Genomic DNA, 27,724 nt, shown 5'->3' on the forward strand with positions numbered 1-27,724 from the left:
AACTCGCACCGTATTTTATTTATTCACAAGTAAAGCGCGAAACCATTTATTTGATAGAACTTGTAAAAGGAAGTGCAAACAATCTACGGAAAGAATAATATTGACTAAATTTTACCCTCCAAAGAAAAACATTATTTTATTCACGAATTCATTGAGTGAACTGACAAAATTTACCTACCTTGCCTTGTTGGATGAATAAATATTGGGAATTATTTTCTCTTGGATTGGAACGTAAAGTTACGTAGGGTTACCTACTCCTGAGGAATTGAATGAGCAATTCTTATTTTAGACGCTTAGCTAAGAGTAAATTTAACGACAAATTTTCTTGAGCGGTTACCTAAGTTATCAATAATAACTCAATTTTTATAGAAAATATCATATTAACTGTATAATATTTTTTACAAAAAATATTCGACAAGTTACTTACGTTAATAAGGTGGTGGATCTTTTTGTATCTAGATCAGAACCACTGTCACAGATGTTTCTACTTTGTAAACATAGTTACCTCTCTGTATTCTTATTCGTAGGTTAACTTGGAGAAAAATCTTATGGGAAGTGGTTTATATTCATTTGGTAGCAGCGGATTGATAATAGACCTAAATTGGAATATGTGTACAGTGTATATTTGTGCCCTACATTATTTATCAATCTATCCAAACGTTGCATACCAAACATCGAAATTTAACAATACCTAGTAGGTAGGAATTGTCAAATTACGACCATCATTAGGCAAATATTGGACAAATTGTTTATTAATAATAGGTGTTGGTTGGTAAGATGTTTATGGATGACAATTGGGTGTAAATGGCCTATATGAATCAAATTATTGAGTCATCATTATTCCATCGATAGATATTAGGTTTAAAGGTTAAATAAATAATGTAATTCATGTAATTGAAAATATATATTTCGAGTATTTATGGTCCCTAATTACAATTGTAAAACTAGAAAATATGGTACATAAAATCTATTAAAGATCTACAACAATTTGTACATATGGATATTTTATAAAAATATAGGTATTTCCATTCACACTAGCAATGATTTCCACTGAGAACTTGATGGGACTTAGAGTACATATTCAAAAATATAGTTTAATAAAATACGTAAATATTTTATCGTACAATAATGACTCTTTATTAAACATCTCCCTGATTAAAATATGATTTAAAATTTATTACAAAAAGAAAATCTTCTCAATACTTCTGAATAATTTAACGACTTATTTAAATTACAACTTTTTCCGTCGATAGTTATTCTTTAGTTATTTTATAAAAGCTAATAGAAATATCAATAAAAACTTGGAGACAAACTGCAATTTGGACACGAAAATTATGCCTGGACATAACAATATCGTTGAAGGAGGGATGGAGGCAATATGAGTATAACATTACTCTCCTGAACGATTTATAAGGTATAGGTATAGGCTATGTGACTAGGTAGACTGGTATTTGTATGAGTACTTGAAATCCATTTTTTTATATTTATACCTAAACGATGATGCAGACGGGCTACCTGATGGAAAGCAGTCACCGTCGCCTATAGACATTTGCAACACCAGAGGAGTCGCCAATGTATCGCCGGTTTTGGAGAAGAGCTCTTTTTACACCTTTTTTGAAGAGTCCCATGTCATTTAATAATGTATGTCATAGATTAGTAAAGATTACTCACTCCTAACAAGAAAATGTAACCTTTTTGACAATTGTCACTGTCATCTATTTTCGTGTTTGAAAAATATTAAAATAAAATGTTGTTTTTAGATCCTTTACGAATGAAACGATATTTATCCGCACTTTTCTTCGATTTCGTGTCTTAACTGCGCATGTCGGCATTGTTCCGCGTAAATTACACCATGATAGCCATTAAATGGCTAACAGAACTGTCAGTCGTTTAAGTCATTTAATGGCTTCCTTCAATTACAAGGCATTGATATATCTATACTTATCTATGATGTATGTATCTAATATTCACTTCTTAATATTATACATGATTAGAACTATCTTATTCGATTACTCCGTTAATAAGTTTTAAGTTCAGTAGTTATTTTAGTATGAACGGAAATTTTGTAATATGCATTATGCATTTTTCAAAATATACTTCCGGAGTGTGTTTTTGGAAAACTAAACGTACATAACTTTATAAGGATATTTCAATGTTATATGCTCGTACTTACATCCAATTAATTCTTTTGTAACATAAAATACTTCCTTAAATACTACTTTATAATGCCATCTGATACGATTAGCCACAAAATCAAAACAAACAGACTTGCACATTTTTAATATTATACCATAGTAAATTTGATATCATATTTTATGACTGATTCATTTTAGGGTTCCGTGCCCAGTGGGTAGAAACCCTTATACTAAACTCCCGTTGTCTATCCACCATAAACAATGCTCTAGCTCTTGTTATAATAATGTTAGAAACTTGACATTTTACAGAGCGTGTATTGCCGGTATTTTCGATTTATCCATTAAAAATATACGTAGTACATACTCAATATTTTCACAATGCATGTTATAGCTGCTAAGTTAAGAGTTACTAAAAATTATATTAAAATTGGTGGTACGGAACCCTCCATGTGCGAGTTCGACTCACACTTAGCCAATTATATGTACCTAACCTCATCCATGCACGCGTAGGCGAATGGCACTCTGAGATTTTATCTCTAAAAGCATTTAAAACATACATGATCTGGTAACCAATACTAATTATTATTAAATACGTACTTATATGAAACAATTTGTTTACCTACCCCATAGATGTGAACATAAAAATAGCGAAATCATTTGATTGGGTAATCTTGATTTACTTTAGATCAATTAAAAAGTCACTATCCGATAATATTGAGAGCTGAGTAATTATGTTGCAATTATTCCATTCCATTATTTATCAAGCACTCAGGAGAAGCTAATTTACTTTATTGCAGATAATTCAGTTGCAATAATGATGGAGTCTAAAATAATATTATTATGATGATTGCTTAATTATATTATTCCTATTTATTTCCTAATTCTTATGTTCCTCTTGTGTTCCAAAGCAAAAACATACTCGTATTTTATACAATGATGTTTTCTTCGTATAATATTTATTCGTCAATTAAATACGACGTCCGATGTCTATTTTTGTTACCAAGTCAATGTACAAAAGCCATTTACAGAGGTACTAATTACTTAAGCCATTCCAAAACCTTGCACGATTGACCACAAAATTGATTCCGCTATTTAGACGCTCACATTCAACTTATTTATATTTATTCCTATTTATCCATCATCTTTCGAATCGTCAATTCGTTTCGTGTCAGAAAGCTTAACCGACTCGGGTTGTTCTGGATTCTCTTCCCGTACTAATGGTCCATGTTTCCACCCCGCGGGATAACCGAATTGTCTCACGTCATCCCACCATTGCTGCTCGCCGTCCGCCCAGATGCAGTAGACCACGTTGGTTCCGACGAGTACCGCGAAGCATACCCAGAAGGCTACTCTCCATTGTGCTAAGGTTGACTGCGTATAGAAAAGTGGTTTGTTAAAAAAATATCCATGATTAAAATACCGATAGAGTCTAAATTTTGTGCGCATTTCTACACTTAGGAGAGTGTGTTAAGCTACTGATTACCAAGGAGTTACAGGCCTTTTATAATATAGTTTGACAGAAGTAATTCAATCCACATTGGAGTAGCTAGGTAAAGTGGGTTGTGTGAGATATAAAAAGAGCTGTAGAGACCTATGCTAGTATGAAAACTTCATCAAGGTGAAAGTGAATTCGGACTTTTAACTCCTATAATTATTGTAACTATCGTATCGCATCGAGCATTCCAAATTAGTATTTCGTTTCACAAGTCGCTCCAACAGAAATAACAGCAATGATCAACTTCAATAGCTCTTAATATATGAATTGAATCGTCAATTGCCCTGTCAATTCATTCAATATATAAGCGTAATTTATTCAAATCCTCTCTTCGAGGATAGTCGTAAAAACCGCGGTTTTACTTGCGTCTCCTCGTATACAATTCCGCGGTTTGTTACTGATCCATTAACGAGATTTACCGCCGACCCACAAAACCGCTGTAATGCTCGCCCGTTGAGGGGCACAATGTAACTCGAAATGCCTTATCTAGCTTTACGTTGCACTCATTGCTCTTGAATGGAATTATTTAAACAGCTTCTACACCATACCAAAAGAAATCATAGTCCTTGCATTTTTATATTATTAACTTTTTTTGGAGTCAATTTTCCGTTTGATTTAGTCAATTGCCGAGCTGAATATATAAAACTTGTATTTCTTGACCATCAAAGCCGTTCAAAGGAATAACCCTTACTTATTAGTAACTATTTGGGCTATTGTGCAACACTGCAACTTGACTCGCTAGGCATCTGCGGTTACTTACATAAAATATAATTAATATCGCCAGTGTATATTAATATTGCGGCAAAGGATTATGTTGCTTATATTGAGCAATAAACACAGTGATTCAACGCCTATTTGCTAGAGGTTGCCACAAAGCGAGTCATTTACGAGCTGCTTAAAATCCATTGTTACCTATTAGCTATATTACTTCACTTATCTCATGCAAGAGATAGCGTGCTAACAACCCTTCCTATCATATTACACAAGAAGAGAGACTTAAGTTAAGGGGATCATACTCACGTCTGGTGTTAATAAGCCAATAAGGTACGGAGTAACAATGCCGGCGAATGTAGACGTGGTGTTAACGAGCGACGTTAGAGTGCCTGCGTAGTTCGGGGCCAAGTCTAACGCGTTCACCTAGAAAGATTAAATTTTGAAATTTTGAGTCGACCATAATTTTTCCTACTATTTATTGACGTGTTACGTAAATGAGTTGGTACTTAAATTGGAATCAAAACGATATAACATACATAAGATTACTAATAGACCGTCTGAATATTTGGAATTATAATTATTTTAAGTGTAAAAAATAAAAATATGAATCTCAACAATAGCGTCATCCATTGAGCCCAACTACGAGTATAATAGTTGATAACAATCCAGGAGATCACATAAAAAGCTCCATAAAAAACGGTCAAGCCCATTAGGAATAAATGAATCACGATTATACGGACACCAGAAATTGATACTTATGTTTATACAGATTTAACGATCACAGTCAAATGTTATGTGAAGGCCGAATCATTACGAGTTGTTATAAAGAATAAAGTAGCAAATTTAATAAAAAAACTTGACTCTTTTAAAACAATAACTGGTTCCTCCCAAGCTAACTTTACTTAACTAACTTTATTCCAATATCAGTAAACGCAGAAAAGATGTAGGCACATCTAAATTTTGGGCTTTATGCCATGGTTGTCATGAGATCATCAGAAACCCATATACATATAATTAGTTTCACAGAAAAAACATAACCTTCACAATAATATGACTATGGTAGGTCACTTTTTGTACAAAAGTACTATAACAAAATAGGTGTGTGGTACAAGTAGTTTAAGGTAAGTGGCGTATTGTAAAATAATACTCTTATATATTAAGAATATTTTTGTCCTTTGTTCAGAGCAGGGTGGATGAATAATTTAATATCTCCCATAAAATTTTCATCTTTTTCGTTGCATATTGTTTGCGTAAGACTTACCTTCATTCCGGAATAAAACCCTCCCATCAAAGCCATAGACAGGACAAAGTACGCCATAGCAGCGTACCGATCGCAACCCGAATACGAAGCAAGGATGATACAAATGGCAGGGCCGGTCGCGGCTGGAACCAAATGAACAAATAAGTTATACAAGAAAAGGTCCGTAAAATATGGGTCTGGTATTCCAATACGAGAACTCCTTTATCAGTAGGCCTAAACCGAAATATTTGTCTCAAACGGTAAATAATAAATCAGTTTAATAACTTATCCGGTAACGCCCAATATCAATAATCAACCTACCCATTTTTTTTCATTACAGCAACAGAACACTGCAAGAAAAGTGTGGTAATGGTGAGTCAAGGCACAGAGGGTTCTACCACCTTCAGTTAGCTATATTTATATAGTTTATTACATTGAGACCTTCCGTTCGAGAGAAGTTCCTTTGGTGATGTAAAAATCTTTATTTCTCTACAGTAAAAGTTTGTAATAAAATTATTTAACGAGCTTATAATTTAAATCGGAATATCCTATTGCGGTTTCCTTGAGTAGAGTGGGTGGCAAAACATGGGCGGAGAAGAGCGATAAATCCTACAAAATTTAAATTTTTACGATAAATACTAGGAAATTACGCAACGGATTAAATTGGGCGGCCAAATAAAAATAATTTAATTATTTTCGTTTTAAATGTTCCAAATGATATAATAATTGTTTGGTAGATTGCACAAAATGTTGCTATATTTTCAGTGGCTGACAGTGAAACATTTATACAATTTAATTGTAAGTGATGAGACTCCGAAAGGTACACTTCCAGAGGAGGAAGGAGTCTTGATAAAAATCCAATAATAAAAATTAAATTTAAAAAACCTATATTTTTATTAGACTAGTAATAATAGTGGCTTGCAACTCAATCTCTCAAGCAAGAGCGGGTTTCATCCCTAGGTAAAATCATTCAATCAAATTGTGAAGGATAACATCGTGAGAAAACCGTGGACATCTAAGAGTTTTTAAAAAAAAAAATGTCGAAAATGTGAAGTTTATCAATTCAAACTTTGCCACGGTGGACTATGATCTAAACCCCTTTCACTCCTCAGAGTGATAGAGGTCTCCTCTCAAGGATAATGATTAAGCAGACGTACTTCCCGATCGAAAGTAGTTATTGTCACCTATGAATATTTGCAACATCAGAGAAGTGGACAATTAATCGTCGGCTTTCGATTAGACTTCTTTTTACGCCTTATTTTGAAGAGCCACGGGGCTCTATGGGGCTCATAGCGTGCCGGTAATACCTTAGGGTCCAAAAAAACCATTTGACCTGTTGCTCATGTCATCCTTTTTTATCCCACTACTCGCTGAAGGATGAGAGTGTATCCAGATAAACTTGCGCATTAGTTTTTATCATATACGGGCAAAATATGGAATGAATTTCACGTAAGATTCAAACCACTTTTTCTTTCGATTTTTCTATGAAATACAGAAAATGCTCCAGTTAAAACCTAGCGTTACATTTATGACTAAACGACGTTTACTTTCCTTGGATTAGACTGACGTAACTGTAAAAATATTCGAAATATATAATTTGCTGAAGCTATTGCTGTTTTACTTACCGATAGTGGTATGAATGATCCTCCCAGTCTTGATAGTGTGCCAGCCTTTCTTGATGCACAGGTCGCAGACGTACCCAAAAATGAAAGAGCTCACCCACATAGCCATGTACGGTAAAGCCGTGAGATGACCTGTGGTCGCAATGTCAAATTTGAGAACATCGTGCGAATATTTTGGCAAGTCTGTCACCATTGTGTAGTAGCCCCAATCGTGTCCAACCTGTAAGAAGATTACGGATTCAAATGACTGCGGCGAATGTTCTTTGAGAATACGTATTTATGTATGTCTCATTCCTTTGTACGCCCTGAAGCCCAATCGACTTGATGGATTTTAAATAAATAATGTATCATTGGGCTCGTCTAAGTTGCTGAAGAAATATTGGCATATATTTTAAGTAAGTATGTAGGTTATTTTTATAATAATACTCTAGCTTACATTGTCCGTAGCATTGTAAGTTTGTTCTAATCACGAAGAAGCGTAAGTTATTTCATTAAAAACTGCAAAACGACAATATTTTATATTTATTTGTCATTCTTTTTTTGGTATGTGTAAGCGCAAAAGATTATAAAACAAAAGCTACCATTTTGATACAATTTTGGCCTTTTCATCCTAAGAAGCCTTATAGTATCGGTATGCTAGTACGGTTATCCTCTAAAGATCGCTTTATGAATATTTTCTTGTTTCATACATTTTAAAGAGCAATTTTTGAATAGAGTTTTAGTTTTTAAACTCCGTTTTTGTTTAACATTGCTGTTAAGTGTAGACGCTTATTGCTTTCGATCCATAATCATCCCAATATTGAGCTATAGTCTTTATTTTTTAGACAATGAGAAAAAAATTGGTCATTTATTACGCTGGCCTAATGCGGGTTAGTACATTTATCAACTTTTGCACACATTTATAACACTTGTAAACATTCTAAAAAAATATTGACGCAAAAATGTATTATATAGTCTTCATTAATTAATTTTGCACGAGCGTTTACGACTCATTTGCATCGAGGGCTTCGAAAACTCATTAGTCGCTTTGCATAGAGTTACCTTCCACAAGCGTTAATTAGAGAGTAATTAACCGTGCAAGTAAATTAAAATTTAATCAGGCGATTTAATTTAAAATTCGGGAAATAAATTGGAATTAATCTCGAATCGAGGCGAGTCTTATGTTATTAAATGGTGGTAAAACCAATATGGTTCGATCGCAAAGATATACTTCAACATTTGATCATTTGAACGGCGAGGTACAATGCAACATTTTAGGTGAAAGTTTTAGATACCTGCTGAATTATTAGTAGCGGCAACGCATCTGTCCAAATAGTAGGCTATTCTGCAAGTTTATTTACTTTCTCTTTTTTTATAATATGGGAATAGCATACGAGCATACAGTCCACCTGATGGTAAGTGGCTACTGCCGCCCATGGACATCTGTAATCAACCCCAGATAGGATTAGATATTCCCACCTGAGGTCGGCCACAGATGCGCCGCTACCCCTGAAGACTAAGCTGGAACGCCTCGGAAAAGTCTGTCTCCCTTACCACACCCTTCAAACCGGAACACAGCAGCGCCTAATACTGCTATTATTAGGTAGAAATAGGTGTGGCGGTGGTGCCGCCGGAGTCGAACCACAAAATTATCTGTTTATCTATTTAATATGACTCTTATACTGTACAAAAGTATGTCTTTACGTTACCAGCCTGTCTTAATCTTGAAAACCATTTTTGCGATTGCGATTATTTATCGATTTTTGTGGTTCGCGCAACAGTTCACGCAAATGACAATATACCATTCAGGAACTGCAACCGGAACTGCATGGTAACTGCAATAAAATTAAAAAGCTATGCACGTGCATACGCTGATTAATGTCAAAGTAGTTCTTGTTATGTCGAATCTGGCTAAAACAACTGTGACCGATCTCAGATAAAACTCGGGATCGAAATAAGATAAACAATGTTCCTACAATGTTTTTAACTGACGTGGATTACGTATTTTTATCTACTAATATATTAAGTTTCGTTTATAGAAGTTGGAAAAGAACCTGCATTCCACTGCATTTTGAAGGTGGTAGAACCTTTTGTGGTTCGACTCCGGCGGCACCACCGCCACACCTATTTCTACCTTATAACAGCAGTGTTAGGCGCTGCTGTGTTCCGGTTTGAAGGGTGTGGTAAGGGAGACAGACTTTTCCGAGGCGTTCCAGCTTAGTCCTCAGGGGTAGCGGCGCATCTGTGGCCGACCTCAGGTAGGAATACCTATCTGGGGTTGATTACAGATGTCCATGGGCGGCAGTAGCCACTTACCATCAGGTGGACTGCATGCTCGTCTGCTACGCCTATATTATAAAAAAAACCTTGTGGTAAGTGGCAACTGCCGCAAATGGACATCTTAAACCAACCCCAAATAAGTGTACCCTGTGGTTGTACTTAGGTATCCTACTCCTTTAGTTATTTTATCTGTATTGCTATCCCTGTGAGCTTAGTATAACGTGTACGTGTGTGTGTGTGTGTGTGTGGTATACGCGTGTATGTGTTAGTTTTTATCTATATGTCCCTTACCACTCAGACCAAATAGAATACGGCATCGCGTAAAACATCCACAACTATATCGTCACACGGTTGTGCTCCACGAGTTGAACCACGAAGGGTTTCATCATATTACCGCTTTTAGACTCGTACCAGACATTGTTGAGTGCAATTATTTTAAAATATATTCATTATTCATTTGTGAACATATATTTAAAAAGAAAATACGAGTAAATTGTCGAGCGGATCCTACCGAATATAAAATTAAAAGTGGTAGAATATTTTTAGTTTAAAATACTTGTGTAACTGCTATCTGACATAAGTTACGAGGAAAGGTAGTAAAGTTTTCCGAATACCGATAAGTAATGTCAAATTAATTGTTCAAACTTTTTACAACGTACCAAACATCGTAAGTTTACATTTGCGTGTTTCACCCATGTCTGGCGCCAGCATTACAAGCATAACTAACCCAGAATACAATAGTACCCAGAGAATACCTTTTCAAAACGATACAATGAAACAGCTTAATGACTGTGCGAATACACATGTGGCTATGAAGGTCTTGCATGTACTAGACATGTGACGTAACTTTTAGTATGCTATAAATGGAAAATGGCACATTGAGACAGACAATTGCAACACGACTATAGATAGCAACTTTACTGATAAGTTTTTGTGTGAAAAGTTCAATTCTACCAGTACCCTTACCATGAGTTTTTACGTTTTGACAAATATTATTGTTTTGGTATTTGTTTACGTATTTGCCCATACTATTTCCAATCAGCACCCCTAGCGGATTATATCAGAACCCGTAAATTGTGTGGGAAAATACGTAAACAAATACCAAAGCAGTCATATTTGTCGAAACGTAAAAACTCATGGTAAGGGTACAGATTATGGAAGGTAATGTTTTTTGTGCCTATCTGCGTATGTGTACATGTTTTAGTTTTTGATACGCCCTATAGCTCAAATGGGGTGACGGATTATAAGAAAAAAAAACAGGTGTCGTTGGCTTTATTTAAATTGTGGGTGTGACATAAGCTTATACTACTTCCATTTTCAGTTTATTATTTTACACTAAAAATATCTGTGTACAAGTACCCTTAGTATGAGTTTTTACGGATGTTCGAAAACGTTCACCGTTTACGTTTTTGGACATACAGCGCCCCCGTGGAACGTCACAATGTTAGTTACCGTACATCTCCGAAACGGCTTTACCGATTTTAACCAAATTTTATATGCATATTCAGTAGGTCTGAGAATCGGCTAATATCCATTTTTCTTACCCCTATGTGATAAGGGTTGTTCACCCTTAACATTTTTTTATTTATATGGCAACACAATTTTTCCCGGGTCAGCTAGTGAGTTATAAAAAACTGAATAGTCAATTGTAACGACATTTAATTTTACAAATATAAATACAATGCATTTAGTTTTACATTTTTAATTTATTTTGATAGCGTTACTGTTCCGTTTTTGAAACTTATTCTGTGGCGAATACGTAAACCGTGAACGTTTTCGAGCCAACGTAAAAACTCATTCTATGGGTACAGGGAATAATGCCACACGGTCCCGGTTAATTCATAAGAAAGTGAGTACATAAGTTTCGCAGTTCTCAACGTCAACTTGTCAAGTTAAACTGTTTTGAAATATGCCCTTATCACAACTGATAGCTTCCGCCAATCAGTCATTGCTCAGACACAGACAGACCACTGGGTCGGTCACTGATAAGTTAGAAAATAAATATATCAAAGTAACTAACTAATTAAAGTTACTCATAATTTTCATATAAGTTATACATTTCAGAGCTTGTATACGGTATTTAAAAACTATATGTAATTACGATGTTGCGAGCTTTTATGAAGTAGAAAATGTACTGCACAATATACTCTTCTTATATATACTATGGTAGCTGACAAGTATGCAGTCCACCTGAAGTTCATTCATGTTGCTACTGCCGCCCATGAATATTTGCATTCAACCCCAGAACAGACCAGATTCTCATCTGAGGATGGCCACAGATGCGCCGCTATCCCTGAGGACTAAGCTCTAATGCGTCGGATAAGTATGTTTCCTCACCACACACTTCAAACCAAAATACAGCATCGCTTAAAACTGTTGTTATCAGGCAGAAATAGATGGATGGTGGTGCTGCTTGAGTCGAACCATAGAGGTTCTGCTTCCTATAAACCTGATAGTAAGTGATCACCGTCATGAACATCTGTAACTAATCCTAGTTGGATTGAAGTCGTACTTTAGATCGATCTTAGATGCGTTGCTATCCCTTAGAACTAAGTTAGGATATCACACGGAAGAGTATCTCTTTAATCCAGAATACAACAGCACTTAATACTGTTTAAGGTTGAAATAGGAATATAGGGAAGGGAAATAAGGTACCTAAATACAAAGTAATATGTACATACGTTTCAGAATATTAATATTTTAAAGTAATACCTACGCTTGTGCAATGTACGTCGTATAAGATCGATTAAGTTGTTAATTAATTCGAAGCCGAGTCGAGACACATTAGCATAAAAGGTTTTTGCACTGCGGCGCTTACATAACTTGAATACGTTGTGCCGACTTAAAAGGTAAGAGAATTGTACGGTTATAAGGATTTCTATATTTATTTATACTTTGTAGGTATTGTGCGTAAGCACTGATAGTCTAGTAGTTAGCAATTCGGACTTTAATTCGGAGCTTGAAGATCAAATCCCATATTAGAAACGAATGATGACTTGTTCCAATGATTAAGGAAAACATCGCGACGAAACGTACACGCCTAAAATTTTTGAAAAGATTCTCATTTTTTAAAGCCTACCAATTTGCAAGTGGCCAGCGTGGTGGACTATGGACTAAATGCTTCATACTTTGATAGTATACTCAGAAAACAAAACAGGTGTCGTTGGCTTTATTTAAATTGTAGGTGTTAATTGTAGGTTAATTATTTTAAACTTAAAATATCTGTGTACAAGTACCGTTAGTATGAGTTACCGTATCTAACAGTGATGAGTTAGACTAAAATCTAACTAGTGTCCTGGATACCATGAATACTCAAATATGAAAACAAAAGCAAAGACAAAGTACGGAAACCTACTTCCATGATTTATATATTTCGACCTAGCAAGAATCTCGCCCGGAATCACTCCTTGATATCTTCAAAAGTGAAGAATGTAACCCGCATTGGCCTTGCTAGGCCTTTAAGGCTTAAACTTCTCATTCAGAGACGACCCGTGTCCCAAAGGAATACAGTTAAGGGTTAATGACTTAACTTGATAAATTGTAGTCTCACTACGAGCTGATTCCTAGAACGCTCATTATAACAATACAAATTCTTAAGGGTCTAGTTAAAAATAAAAGTAACTAAGATTAAGTAGCAGTGTTTACCTTTCCAACTCTGTTACATCAACAACCTTAGTCTAGTGCTGCTGTGTTGTGTTTTGAACATTTTGAAGGTGGTGAACCCTTTGTGGTTCGACTCCGGCGGCACCACCGCCACACCTATTTCTACCTAATAACAGCAGTGTTAGGCGCTGCTGTGTTCCGGTTTGAAGGGTGTGGTAAGGGAGACAGACTTTTCCGAGGCGTTCCAGCTTAGTCCTCAGGGGTAGCGGCTCATCTGTGGCCGACCTCAGGTAGAAATATCTAATCCTATCTGGGGTTGATTACAGATGTCCATGGGCGGTAGTAGCCACTTACCATCAGGTGGATTGCATGCTCGTCTGCAAGAATAGCATATTATTAAAAAATATATTTATATTGGTAAAGCAGATTTTTTTCGAGTCAGACAACGAGTACGATTTTGATATTTTTTGTTGTAATTAACAATACAATATTGAACAAATTTTAAGCCCAAGCTACTGTTTTCTACCCAAAGTAAACGAAGTCATAGCTACGTCTACTCTGTCATGCTTCCGTAGTTAAACCCCGATGGATACTTCTATATTTTGACGTCATCAAAATATCTGATACACAATAAAATCTATCAAAAATCTCGCACAATGACATCAATAAAAATAGTTGCTACCCAGAATTAAGCTAATAAAGCACAATATTATACAGCCTAAATTCTTAATAAGGCGAGCCATAAAATCTAATACTTACAGCCGCCCACACGAGAGCCCAAACTGGTGCTGACCGCAGAATCGCTTTCCATGGAACAGGATCCTTTGCAGTCTTATTCTCAGCAGTTGTTACGTTATTGTTGAGGTAGTTCAGTTCTTTCTTCGATATGAAGGGATGAGTGTTAGGCGTGCTGTAGCATGTGAGGCTCTGGAACAAAATATATACTGTTAAAGTAAAGAGGTAAAGCATGAGGCTTAAACACGAATTAATTGAATACTAATACGAATTTATTGAATAATACATAGAATGGTTATTCACGCCTATGGGCCATTACACAAGTGGACATTTAATTTTAGCATTTGATGACAAATTTGTTGCTGACACTAAAGACTTGGAAGTTTAAACGCTTCATATTTGCCTGAACTTTTCGTAGCCTTAATCGTAGTCTTAAAAGATGAAAGATTTCAAAGGTGTGTGCAGTCTACGAAGTCGCATTTGGCTATCGCCTAATCCTTCTCATTCTGAGAAGAGACCCGTGCCCAGCAGTAAGACAATAATGGATTGATGATGATTTATTTGCCTTAGAATCTTAATGTGGTTGGTATTTTAAGACAAGTTGTTATGATGCCGTCTTGATTAAACCGCCTTAATTAAAGGGTACTGGTGCTACCTTATACATTTGTTTATTATGTATCACGTGACATTGTAGTAATTGAATATATAATCTGTATCTTTAGTAATATTCCGAAAAAAAACAATAACTTAAACGGAACACATAACGTATTTAAGCTTTGACTTACCCATAACGTAAACCACACAAGTCCAAACCCTCCAAAGAAGTAGAACACATAAGCCCAGTCTCTGCCATCATCTAGCAGGATACCCGACATGAATGACCCAAAGATATTTCCAATTTGAGCCCCTCCGAACACAAGCGCCCCTTGGAACGAACGTTCGTGTGGCGGAACCCATCTTGCCAGCATTATCATCAGCGCAGGCATCGTTGGACCCTAAAAATAAATGAATTAGGGAATTTAGGACCGTAAAGTAAGATGTGTCAGAATAGTATTGCCGAAAGTGAATCGTTGAGAGCGGATATTAAACCTTGTATATAGTCGATATACTCGTATTTTTGGTTAAAAGTAAAATACATTGATTTAAAATTAATTTATTCAGTTCCTTTATTAATTCAAATACTATTTTTGTTTTATTATTTTGTTGATAATTTACGTGAAAAGTGTTAGAAGTTTTAGGTACTTAACTAATAGATAATTTTGTCTCCTTTACATATTAGGCTGTGATAACCTATGATATAGCTATTTTGCTTTAGTTTCCTCTCCTATGGTTGCTAATTTAAAGCATTCGGGGTACCACAAATAGTCTTTCCAAAAAGAATACGTAGAAACCTTTTTATAGTTTAAGTGACTTTATTATGTCAAAATACAAACAGGTTAAAGATGTGAGAATTATTTCATTAAATAATTGTGCGATTCAGATTTATTTGGCGCTGGGGTTAATAACCTTTTTGTTGCCAGGGACCACTATGTGTGCTGTTTTTAGCAGGGACTAACAGGTTTAAGAATATTAAAATGTTACGTTGTAAAACGTAACAAGAAATTTAATTAAAATGTTATTAAGTATTTTGCGGACCGAAGCTTTTTAGGGTTCCGTACGAAAAAACGGAACCCTATTACTAAGACTTCGCTGTCTGTCCGTCTGTCCGTCTGTCACAGGGCTATATCTCCGGAACCGTAATAGATAGACAGTTGAATTTTTTACAGAAGATGCATAAAACAAAAATAGTATATGCAAAAGATGCATAGGTGGCAACTATAACAACAAATACTAAAAATAAAATAAAGTTGAATTTTACTGGGAGTTTCCATATAACAAACCGGTATTATTCGGCATTTTTCGATCTTACTCTTAAACCGTACTAAGAAGACAATTGAAATTTTTACAGTTCGTTTACTATTATAACTGGTTAAAAAAATATGATATGTACATGCAAATAACTGTAATCGTAAATTTGTACCTTCAACAATTTTAACCATAAAGTAGTATTAATATTTCATTTTTTTTCGTCACTGTGTACCTAAATTGGTCGAGCTTTCTTCAGAAACATACACTAAAACACTAATTAGTGCACTGCAATTAAACTTTCTTTAAAATATGAGTTTCATGTAGGACACAATAATTATTATCTACACTATTCCATAGGAACCGTCCATATTATATGGGGCCTAACATACAGTGGTTCTTTCCAGGGTCGCTGGATGGGCGGTAAGAGCTCCCATTCTTGCCACCCGCAACTCCAGAAGTTCCGCTTTAGTCTCGTACGACTGGCAGGGGATACTGTAGCCCTATTATAGCCCAAAATACCACATCTACCACATCTACCACATCACCATCACTACGTTAGTAATTGTTATTGACGATACTTACACATAACTGGTAATAAAGAAAGCATTTTCATCAAACGTTATTCTGCACGAACAACCGCAGGCACACGATGGTAACAGTTGAAATTAGCAACCTAATTATATCTAAATTGCAAGTTAATCGAATAAACTACTAAAGTCCACGTATTTAGTGTTCTTTTAACTTAGGGTAAACCACACATAACCACAACCATGCCCCACGGCAGGACAAAATGTTGGTACGCAATGTGTCCAAAGTAGTTGCGATGTACCTAATCAGTATACCAAAATGTAGGCCAATTTGAATAAAATTACGCATTATCATATATGAAATTTGCACCCGTCCACGTTGTCGTGTATTTGTCTGAATAGACGTTATCTGAAATTTCATGTTTCTAAATTCGAACCTAAAAGATTCCCGTATACATACATATAACACTTCTTTTACCTCTTTAGTAGAATTTCAAAAACATTCCTATGTACATATGCATCATATAAATACTTTATCAGCAAATTTCTGAAAGCTAATATTCAACACCAGCGGTCGGCACTCCGACACCCACGGGTGTGGCCCGCGACTTTCCCTTGTGGCCCGCGGGTCAGCGCGTTACTAATAATTGGCCAAATGCAAATCAAACCCGCACCTGGAGGGGTCCATACAACCGAAATTTTCATTTTTTTTTTAATTTCTAGTAGGTATTTAATATTGCAGCAGCCATTAAAGTACACACGTTGTGAAAATTTTAACTGTCTACCTCTAACGGTTCAAAAGTTAGTTGGAAAAATATCGAATAGCAGATTGTTGTATGGGGACCCGTTTTTGTTTTCAACTTTTTTTATTTTTAGTATTTGTTGTTATAGCGGCCACCGTTACGCATCCTGTAAGAATTTCAAGTATCTATCCATTACGGTTCCATAGATACAGCCCTGTGACACACGGACAGACAGCGAAGTCTTAGTAATAGGGTTCCGTTTTTATCCTTTAGGTACGGAACCCTAAAAAACCGCTGGTCTGCACTTCAGCACGCGTTCTTCACTCCAATGTTAAAAATATATGTTACGACGGCCCGTGGAATTCAAACTGGCAAATTTGTATTTACTAAGTTCGAAACTGTTCGATCTTTGCATACGTAAATTATCAAATTTTAAACTGTGGCAAAAAAAAATGTACAGAGGAATATATCACTTTACATTTTCATTATCATTAATAAATAATCGAAAATCACTCACACTTCCATATTATTCCATCTATATAAACATATAATTACACTATATTAATGATCCTATTATGGTACCGTTAGTAAAAACAAAATCTTACCTCTCCCATACCTTGCAGCACTCGAAGTATGAACAGGCCCATAGCGCCTCCAATTTTTATGACAGGTGGAGTCAAAAAGGTGAATAATGCGGTACTGAGTAAGCCAATACCCAGGGTCCATTTACCGCCATATCTCTCGGCCAAGTACCCACCAGGGACTTGGGTAGCAGCGTATCCATAGTAAAACCCGCTAAGGATAAGTCCTTGTGTTGCCTCATCCCAGTCATAAATAGCATACTGAAATTTTAAGCTCATTTTAATAATTCGCAGAGTTTTGGGTTCCAATCCCAGTTAAAAATAACATAAAAATTTAAGTTGAAAAGGGTCACACAAAGTTCATAGTTATGTGCTTATTAGAAATTAACGATCGTATGATTTAACAGTAAAGAAAAACATCACGAAAATACTTTCATACTTTACTATAAAAGAGATAAAATTCAAAGGTATGTGTGAATTCTACTAATCTACACTTGACCTGCGCTATACTATGCCCTAATCCCTCTCATCATAAGACGAGACCCGCCCTTAGCAAAAGGACTGTAAGGTCGCTTTTCCTGTTGCGCGCTTTTACGCCTACACGCGCGACTCACACGCACACATGGATTAACTCGCTGCAATCTCTTAGCAATGTATGCGTATGAAACAATAATATGCAATTGAGACGCATGTGCATTGCACACGTGTGCGGGCGTAAACACGCGCGACAGAAAATGCACGATGAAATAAACTATTGTATGCTTGAACACTAAAATTGAAGTAGTAAAGCTTCCATTATTTACTCTAAAAGAAGATTTTTCAAAGGTATGTGAGAATCCTACTAATCTTCACTTGACCTGCGCTATACTATGCCCTAATCCCTCTCATCATAAGACGAGACCCGTCCTTAGCAAAAGGACAGTACGGGCGCTTTTCCTGTTGCGCGCTTTTACGCCTACACGCGCGTCTCACACGCAAACATGGATTAACTCGCTGCAATCTCTTGGCAATGTGTGCGTAAGAAACAATAATATACAAATGACATGCGTGTGAGTTGGACGTGTGTGCAGGCATAAACACGCGCGACAGGAATACCGCACTAATTTTAGCCCTATGTCACCTAATTTTAGCGTGAAGCAGTTATTGCGTTTTAGTGGAAGGGTGTAAATGCCAGCTCACTTACATAATTATGGCTTCATATGGACATTCGCTTGACCACCTTAGTTGTCATGACTGGGAACGCGTCTGTAATTAAGTTCAGGTAGCCGCAAAACTTATGTAGAGTTGCTTACAGATGTCTGGCATGGGCGGCAGTGACTACTTACCATCAGATGAACTGCATGCTACTTTAGTCTTATAAAAACTTAGTCAATGGGTTGATCACACAAAACGTGTGTTTCGATACATTCGCTCTTACTTAGCACTTCCACTAGTTTTTACTGTTCCGTGGGGTTGATGATGAAGACTTATATAACTTACAGGCCTAAGACTGATCGTCGAATTTCCATCAAGATTTTCATCGCTTGGACACGCGTCAGGATCGAAATGGAAGCCACCGCTTTTCGTTTTGTTGACCATCTGTGTTATGGCTAAGTTTAGACATACTCTCATTGTGTACGCATTGCAGACTCCCAGAAGTCCCATCACACCTAGGATATACCGTTGTGGAATGAAGCAACCTAGAAAATGGAAATCATTTGTATTGTATCGTATTTATGATGACAGGAACACGAAATCGATACTTTTGTCATAACTTATGCCCATTTTAAATAAAGCGATAATCAATCCTCCAATATTTGCTTACCAAAACATTGTCACATTGCGATCTTTAGTAGGTAAATCATTTAAATAAATTTTACATTGTTTAGTACCTATTGTTTATAGAATCGCTAAAAAATATGTTTCTACCTACATCCCCTTGACCATATAGAGGATGAATGATAAAATTCTAAGAATTTTTAAAGTCTATTTCGTACTTGTCTCGGAATTTCGTTTCTGACAAATGTACCTTATCTTTTATCATTTACTACATGGAAGGTAAACTAATATTAAAGAAACATTCAGTTAAAAATACCATTTATTTGCACAGTGAAAGTACATATTTAATATGACTGTGTAACATCTGTAAACAGATAGCAACGAAAACAAATTCTTATCTACTTTACTTTAGAAAAATAGTACACGGGTAAGTTAGATTTAAAATCATGTGATATTACTTCAAATATTGCAATCGGTATATCGACAGTTATTATTACAGACCTATATTGTATTGTCTGTGGTTTTTTATAATTGTCTGATCAGTATACCAACACAAACGTACACTCACATATACGAGTATATGCATATATGCACCCACACATGTACATACAAACACATGTCAATCATAAAGTCTTCTGAAGACACTGGTGGTGACTAATGCGATTGAGAGATCGAGCTCTGCTTACTTGTTAGTATTAATACTGCTATGTACAAAGTACCACAATTTCAGTTTCAACCTCCCACACCCAAATCCAGGATTTAAATCTAGTTATGTTCACTTGAAAATATTACATTTTAATTTTGAAATAAATTCATGCATACGTGAATTCATACGTACATTACTCATACATACATAAATACATGCATACACACATCCATACATACATACACAGCAGTACAATACCGAACCTGCATTTCGAGAAGTTGGTTGTCCTTTTTGTGAAGTGTAAGTGCAGTCTACTCATCAGTACCCTTACCATGAGTTTTCAAAACATGCCACAATTTTACGTTACGTTTTCTCAATCCATTATTCTGTTCCGTTTGCTTCAATAGACTGAGTAAACGTAACAATAAGTAAGTGCTCAAGTGACGATAAACTTTTTGTCTCCCTCACATGTTCGCAAAAAAGAGAGACAAAACATAAAGCGCCATTTTGCTAATTTAGACATTTAATGTTACTGACACTATAGTTCTGATACAAACCGCTAGGGGTGATGATTGTAAATTGTATGAGCAAATACGTAAACAAATACCAAAACAGAACAGTCATATTTGTCAATACGTAAAAACTCATGGTAAGGGTACAGTACTTGGCCATGATGGACTATGACCTAAGTCTTTATCATTCTAAGTGAACGAGTGCGTATGAAATATGCAACAGAGCATAATATTGTTTCCGTATGTAAATACCTAGGGAACAGAATCAAAGGCACTACAAACGTTATTTATAAACTTGCTTCATTAAACTTTAATGTATAATTTAACTATATTGATGTGTGTTACTATATCGCTACTATTATTCACCTAGTAGGTGAAATTAGACCATATCTACTATAGAAAATGTATTAACATGGATGGAGAATTTGTTATTGAAAATAAAATATCCTTATCCAGATCGTAAATAATAATAAAAAAGGGAAAATTTGTTGACAACAAAAGAGATATGAAATCAAGAAGCACGGAGTGCGTCACCAAATTCCAGGAACGCAATATTGTAAACTACTTATGCTAAACGTTTCAGCGTGTTTCCCCAGCATCATAACTTCGTTATTATTGCACTTAAACATATGAATGTTAGTATCAAAATAAAAAAATAGTGAACCGCTTAATATAAAGCCAATATAATTCCTACGGATAAGACGAATCCAACGACACCGCATAATATGTTAAAATGTGTCGAGCCGTTTGGGCTCCAGGGCGTAACAAAAAAATGGGACATACATACAACATACATACTTTAAAAAAATATTACCTTCAGTAGTCGGGTAAAAATGGTACACAAGTTTTTTGCGTTTGGCTCTTTATAAATAAATAGTTGCAAATAATTTACAGAATAGTTACTTAATATTTTGTGCATCTTTAATTAATAAGATGGATGTAATTGTCGAAAGAGAATTGCAAATATTTGCGTGATGGAGAAATCTAGAACCATTGTTATGTTAATTCTTAAGTACATTCGAGTGTATACCGTGACAGAATTAGAATGTGTACGTATACAGTCTCGCGTATCGTAATACGCGATATCTGTATCATAAAGACGGCAACACTAGGGTTAACACAATTACGTTTGTATTTTTCGTATTAACAAAATGTGAAGAAGTTGTTTCGTGTTTTATTATTTATAGGAGATTTTTATTATTTTTTTGATTGTTATTCTTTTAAATACGAATGACGAACGACTATTATATTTTTATGTTTAATGTATATTGATGTTCTAAGTGACATTTTATACGAAAAAAAATAAAGAAGCTTATACCTAAAAAAATAGGTTACTTTATCATCCTTGCTGTTTAAAAAACGAAATTTAGTAAATATGGCCGCTATAACAACAAAAAATTAACAATAAATTAACAATAATGGGGGATACCAGTACCGAAAAGTCTATAAAGCGGTATTTATAGACGTTTTTCAGTTAAATAAATATTTCACTGTGGTACCGAATTCTCCTTTATAAGTTCGAACTTTGAAGATAATTTATTTGTTGATTATTAATTTTGCTACGTGCCATTTCGTTCGACTATGTGCCAACCCTACAATTTTATATGGCATTGTGGATTTAATTTAATCATGCTAACGAACTTAGTATCGCAACTGAGTCGTGAGAAAGTTTGTGTGGGACGTAAGCTCTACTTCGTAAACAAGGTGGTATAACTAGAAAATCAAGTCAGTTCCCATTGTTGCCAGTTCCGTAGTAAACCACAAAACTTGATGGATTTATGTCTGTTTTTTGATCACTCTATAGTTTGGTTTTTCGGATGTATTGCATTTTTGTAAATAATATAAGAACCTACATGTATTGCAGTGAAATATATAAAGCATATAAGGCTATGAAGTGGACAGCTGGACATTATTATGATTTTCACACAAAAAAATTACATCACGCTTCTCACTGAGATTATCTTAGATTCATTAATTCAACCTAATGTTCGGTCTATTGCCACTATATACTACGCAGTTAAATGAATTTGGTAGCAGTAATTAACTTTAACCTAATTTAACTTTTGATTCATACTTGTTTTAAGGAATGTAACGCAAAATGACGGCATTTACATATATTGTTTGCCATTCACACAAGCAACGCGCAAGAGACGAATAGATGCCACTATTTTAGTTTACAATCCTTATCGACACAAGTTATTTTCATTCTGTATATAAATAGCAACGTTATTTAATCACTACATAAATATACTTTTTACATGCATAAAAAAATCACTGCATTTTTATCTGCACTCAATTTGACATCTGCCATCTTCATAAAATAAATATTATTAAAATTATCTTGATAATGGTATCAAAATGAGTGTAACTAAGCACTCGAAATGAGTTTAAAATACTTTTTACAATGGAGATAATTTATCGTCAATCGAGTGTTTTCAACATCTCTGTATTCTTATGACTATACTGACAAGAAAAATAAATATGAACAAATCTTAGTTTCCTTATTTGTAAGACTTAAAACTTTTAATAATTATTTAAGAAAAATAACCATAAATGGAATAAAAGATACTAAATATAATACAAGAAAAAAAAACGAAACTAAAAAATAGCGAAATTATCAGAAACATAACTCGCACATCAGTTCACATCATTTGCAGTGTAGTTATCTATAATAATATATCAATTATTATCTGTCCAATGGGCCCCACGCTTTGCTATAATACTAATAAATGTGCTGTATTTATATAAGTTCCATGACTCTTTCAAGTATAATTTTATAATGAATGTGTAATTGACCTATAGTTTTGACAATTTGAACTAGCTCAGAATTTAATTAAAAACGACAGTAAAGCTCCTCTAAATCAATATATAATGAAATATCTAATATTATATCTACCCAGGAATATTATGTAAGACAGGTATAATTATAGATAAATCCTAGTATGTGAACATGGTACTTCATGGTTATATTATCGTGAATAAAACGTCACGATTAGATAACTTTTATAACGGACACATACTCTATTGTAAATCAATAGATCTAACTAAAGCTGATAAAAGTTATAACACTTATAGTATAACTTGAATAACATGATATGTATTATTGTGCAATAACTGAGTGAATATAATAAAATTGTTATTGAAAACTTAAAAAATGTGAATATTAATCCCTACGATTAAAAGCTTAGTATGTTTTGTGAAAAAAACATGTACTTATTACCTAATAAATACATGTTATGAATTAACGGTAATGTTTGCAATGTTCTTCTGTTTAAAGAAGAATAAAAGAATAATCTTTATTTCCGCACCCATACTTACATTGTCGTAAGGTTTTAGTAAGAGCATTATCCTTTCTTCTTTCTGGCACTGACGTCTTCTGCCCGAGAAGATTGTGTGCTTGCGCTTCATTTAAATTGTCCATTTTTATTTATTTACACCTAGTTTTAAAGATAACGACTCTTCTGGAAAAGAAAAGAAATAGATAAATTATTAAAAGTATTGACATCTACATTAATATTATAAAGAGGAAAACTTTGTTTGTTTATTTGGTTGTAACGAATAGGCTCAAAAACAACTGAACCGATTTTAAAAATTCTTTCACCATTTGAAAGCTACATTATCTACGAGTAACATAGGCTATATTTTAAATAGATTTTGAGGCGGTATAAAGTTTGCCGGGTTAGCTATTTCAAAGATAATTGTAAAAGATGTATAAAGTTGGTAAAGTCTATATTGTAAATACGATATAATTATTATATTATGATATACGACAGCAATTAATATTATCAAATGATACGTTCCGAGAAAATATGAAACTAACATTATGATAAAGTCATTACATATATTATTATAATGATACAATTTCTAAAGTTATAACAGTATCAGTATATTATTTATACTTGTTTATACATATACGAATCAATTCAAATATAATAAGAATAATTCAGTTTTCCATTATATTTTCAAAGTGTTAGATAGGTTATTCAAGGATCTATCACCTTTTCCGGAAAAAACAAGGAGCATAACTTCAATCGAACAATTGATAAATATGTTTGATTACACAATAAGCTCTTATTGTCATTTCCTTGATTATGAAAATACTACTTGTTACATGTTCAAAGCCTTGTTGTACTATTCATATGTTTAATATTAGAAAAACATACAGCTACTGAAACCAGCCACGCGTATCGAAACGCGTGACGAACCGGTCGGAAATTTAGATTTTTTATAATAAAGGACTAACAGATGAGTATGCAGCCCGCCTAATGGTAAGTGGCTACTGCTGCTCATGTACATCTGTAATCAACCTAAGATAGGATTAGATTTCTATCTGAGGTCGAACACAGATGCGCTGCTACTCCTGAAGACTAAGCTGCAATGCCTCGAAAAAGTATATTTGTCTCCCTACCACACCTATCAACCCATAATACAGCAGCGCTTAAAGCTGTTGTTATTAGGCAGAAATTGGTGTTGCGGGGGTGTTGCTGGAGTCGAACCACAAAGGGTCAACAACAAACTAGCCTCTTATTTTGCGCCAATCAAACCGTCTCTATGTAAATTGTATCGAAGTTTTCCCGCGCCTTGTTTCTTATGGGACGTGGAGTCATTCTTCATAAAATTTATCAATCCTTTAATCCCTAACCTGAAACCATTATCGATCTGAGACGAGACCCAATCTCAGCAGTGGAGAAGGAATGTGTTTATAAATGTACATATACTTTTTAGTAATTTACATGTTTATGGTAGAGCTTATGTGAAATAATTGTGTATAAGGTCTGATACGAGTATTATTTTAAATGTTTAATATATTTTTAAATCTGTAATAAAACGATAATTGATTATTCACGCAATTGTTACAGCTATGAATAGTAAATAAATGTTGTTATATCAAAACGTATTATTACGCCTACGTTTATTTTAATTCCTAGTTTTAAATAATGTTTCATTTCTAATTCATAATTCACTATTTTTTTACCTCTTAATATTTTTGAAATTAATTTTACGATTTAATTACAATCATCTTGATATATTTTAACTTATAAATATACAAATGTTATGTTATGTGAAATTATATTTTTTAAATTATTAAAAAAAATGTTTAGTGACTATTTTAAACTTAACATTTTTATTATTTCTTCTAAATATTAAAAATGAAACTTAACAAAATTTTATTGAAATTTATACATATATTTTTATGTATATTTATAAATTAACACTTGTTTTCCTAGTTTTATAAGATTATAAATAAAACTACTAGGAATGTTAGTATAACTTTATGTATGCAGAACTCGTTTTTTGTAAAACAAAAAATGTTATACTAAGAGTTGTCACAAAAACCAGATCTAGAAAAAATATGTAAATTCGCCATTCCGATGCTAGTCTAAGATCTAAGTCTAGTCCTCGTCTAAGATCGAACTTAAACCCTCCATGTACCCAAACCAGTATGAAATCCATCGCCTTAGACCGGACATGTTATTACTGTATTTATCAGATTTTTTCATAGATAAGTATAGATAACTCACCGCCATGTAATTGAAGGAAGCCATTAAAGCCTGACAACTGTGTCAGCCATTTAATGGCTCTCCTGGTGTAATTTACGCGGAACAATGCCGATGCGCAGATAAGTAGTACAAAAACAGGAAATCGAAGAAAAAATTCGGAGAGATATCGTTTCATTCGTAAATAGTTTAAAACTACATTTTTTAATATTTTTCAAACAAGAAAATAGATGTGAGTCACAATTTCAATTGGTCAATTTGTCAAAACAAGACAATGTAACCAACATTGTCTTGTTAGGAGTGAGTAATCTTTATTAATCTATGGCTTTTTTATTGATTACTTACTTCTGGCTTAATTTTAGTATACTTAGCCTTGAATTACCGTTATATAAATACACAGTTGAGTGCAATGTTCCTGAAAATTCCAGATTTTTTTATCAAAGCTAATATTTATTACAAAATTACTACACAACACTACGAATCAACTACCAAAGGATTAATATGGATATTGTAATTTTAATTATCTCATTATTTCAATCGATATCACATAAATTAATTAAATAAAAATTAATTATTACTGTTCGATATGTTTATAATTAATAGCGATATTGCTATATCCTACTTTTATAATAAATACCTATTGTATTGTTATTTCCCGTTCCCAGTCAGATATTTATAATGTTATTATTACATTTAATTTTAATGTTTATTTGTAGTGTCATTTTATTAACGTGTTGAAAGCATCGTGTTATTTATTATTATAAATATTTTAACAAAGTTTCGTGAGAAATGATTCGGGTGTAGCTTATTATATTTAATATAAAATACAATTACATTATTCCTATATAAATTCGCCATTCCGATATATAATTACATTATTCCTATATTTATACAATTCCAATTGTATAAGTAGTCTAGAACTTTTATGACAATAAAATGATTTGACACAGATAAATAATATTTTTATGTGAATAAATTAAAATTGATAAATAAATAATTTTTTTTTTATACATTCGAACACAAACGGATTTGTCCTACAATTTGTAGCGATAACAAAACATGAATTCTTACAAAAAAGGGAAGCATTACCTTAGTATACACAAGCCAATCACATTAACGATTTATTTACATTCTGTTCCAAATTCAAATGAACAACACTGAATCAATCTCACTCATTCACTTCACAGCGGTAAATAGATAGCGTGGCTGTCATGCGAACGTTTATCACTTGCACGTTTTTATCAATTTGCTTGCGAGATCGAGGCCTACGGATACGCGTGGTAAGGCCAAGCACATGGCGAATATTGTCATCAGACCGGCCGATTGCCCACGATGTTACGCCAAAACCTACACGAGGTTGTCGGCCTTGAGTTGACTCAGTACTTAGTGTGTGAACTGCCTATACCTGTTTGTGGTGCACACTGGCTACTTTTGTATCGCGATTCGGCGATTGAAACCTTCAGGTTTTCGACAATCGTAACGGTTTTATGGTATCCTTATCTCTCATGCTAAGGCTTCCGACAATCTTAATTGTTCTAGGGTATACTTAGCTTTCATACTTTCTATATAGACTTGTAGGCTATAAACGGAAATTATGTGACCTCATTACGTTGTACTCGTTGAATTAAACCACTGTAATTGTAAAACAATGACTATATTATTCATATACCTACATCAGAACTGACGTATTATTATTGTTCTAAATTTAGTAATTGTAACTGATCATTGTACTCGTACAATCGAGTAACCACAGTATTTTTCTAATAAATTCTGCGTTTATAACTCTTTTAATTGTTTAACATGGAATT

The 27,724-nt window shown here is 34.2% G+C and overlaps 1 protein-coding gene across 1 annotated transcript; it reads right to left on the bottom strand.

The window, feature by feature from the left end:
- Positions 1–885: 885 nt before the first annotated feature.
- LOC140744396 (putative inorganic phosphate cotransporter) lies at positions 886–27,259 on the bottom strand. Its single transcript, XM_073075968.1, has 10 exons — positions 27,006–27,259; positions 23,737–23,879; positions 18,982–19,181; positions 17,527–17,763; positions 14,589–14,798; positions 13,828–13,995; positions 7,210–7,426; positions 5,606–5,727; positions 4,651–4,767; positions 886–3,506 (listed from the first exon to the last, which is right to left on the bottom strand). The coding sequence occupies exons 2-10, from the start codon at positions 23,837–23,839 to the stop codon at positions 3,267–3,269; spliced, it is 1,614 nt and encodes a 537-aa protein (XP_072932069.1). The 5' UTR covers positions 23,840–23,879; positions 27,006–27,259; the 3' UTR covers positions 886–3,266.
- Between the last annotated feature and the right edge of the window lie 465 nt (positions 27,260–27,724).

The sequence above is a fragment of the Epargyreus clarus genome, unplaced genomic scaffold, assembly GCF_041222505.1.
Source record: "Epargyreus clarus isolate Ecla_fem2 unplaced genomic scaffold, WU_Ecla_fem_2.2 ptg000008l, whole genome shotgun sequence".
NCBI classification, from domain to species: domain Eukaryota; kingdom Metazoa; phylum Arthropoda; class Insecta; order Lepidoptera; family Hesperiidae; genus Epargyreus; species Epargyreus clarus.

Excerpts from the sequence above, each read along its gene's own strand:
- LOC140744396 (XM_073075968.1), bottom strand. The coding sequence starts at position 23,839 with ATGGACAATTTAAATGAAGCGCAAGCACACAATCTTCTCGGGCAGAAG. Across the intron at positions 5,728-7,209 it reads GATCATTCATACCACTATCG|CCGCGACCGGCCCTGCCATT; the intron begins GTAAGTAAAACA and ends ATTTGGTTCCAG. Across the intron at positions 4,768-5,605 it reads GGTTTTATTCCGGAATGAAG|GTGAACGCGTTAGACTTGGC; the intron begins GTAAGTCTTACG and ends TAATCTTTCTAG.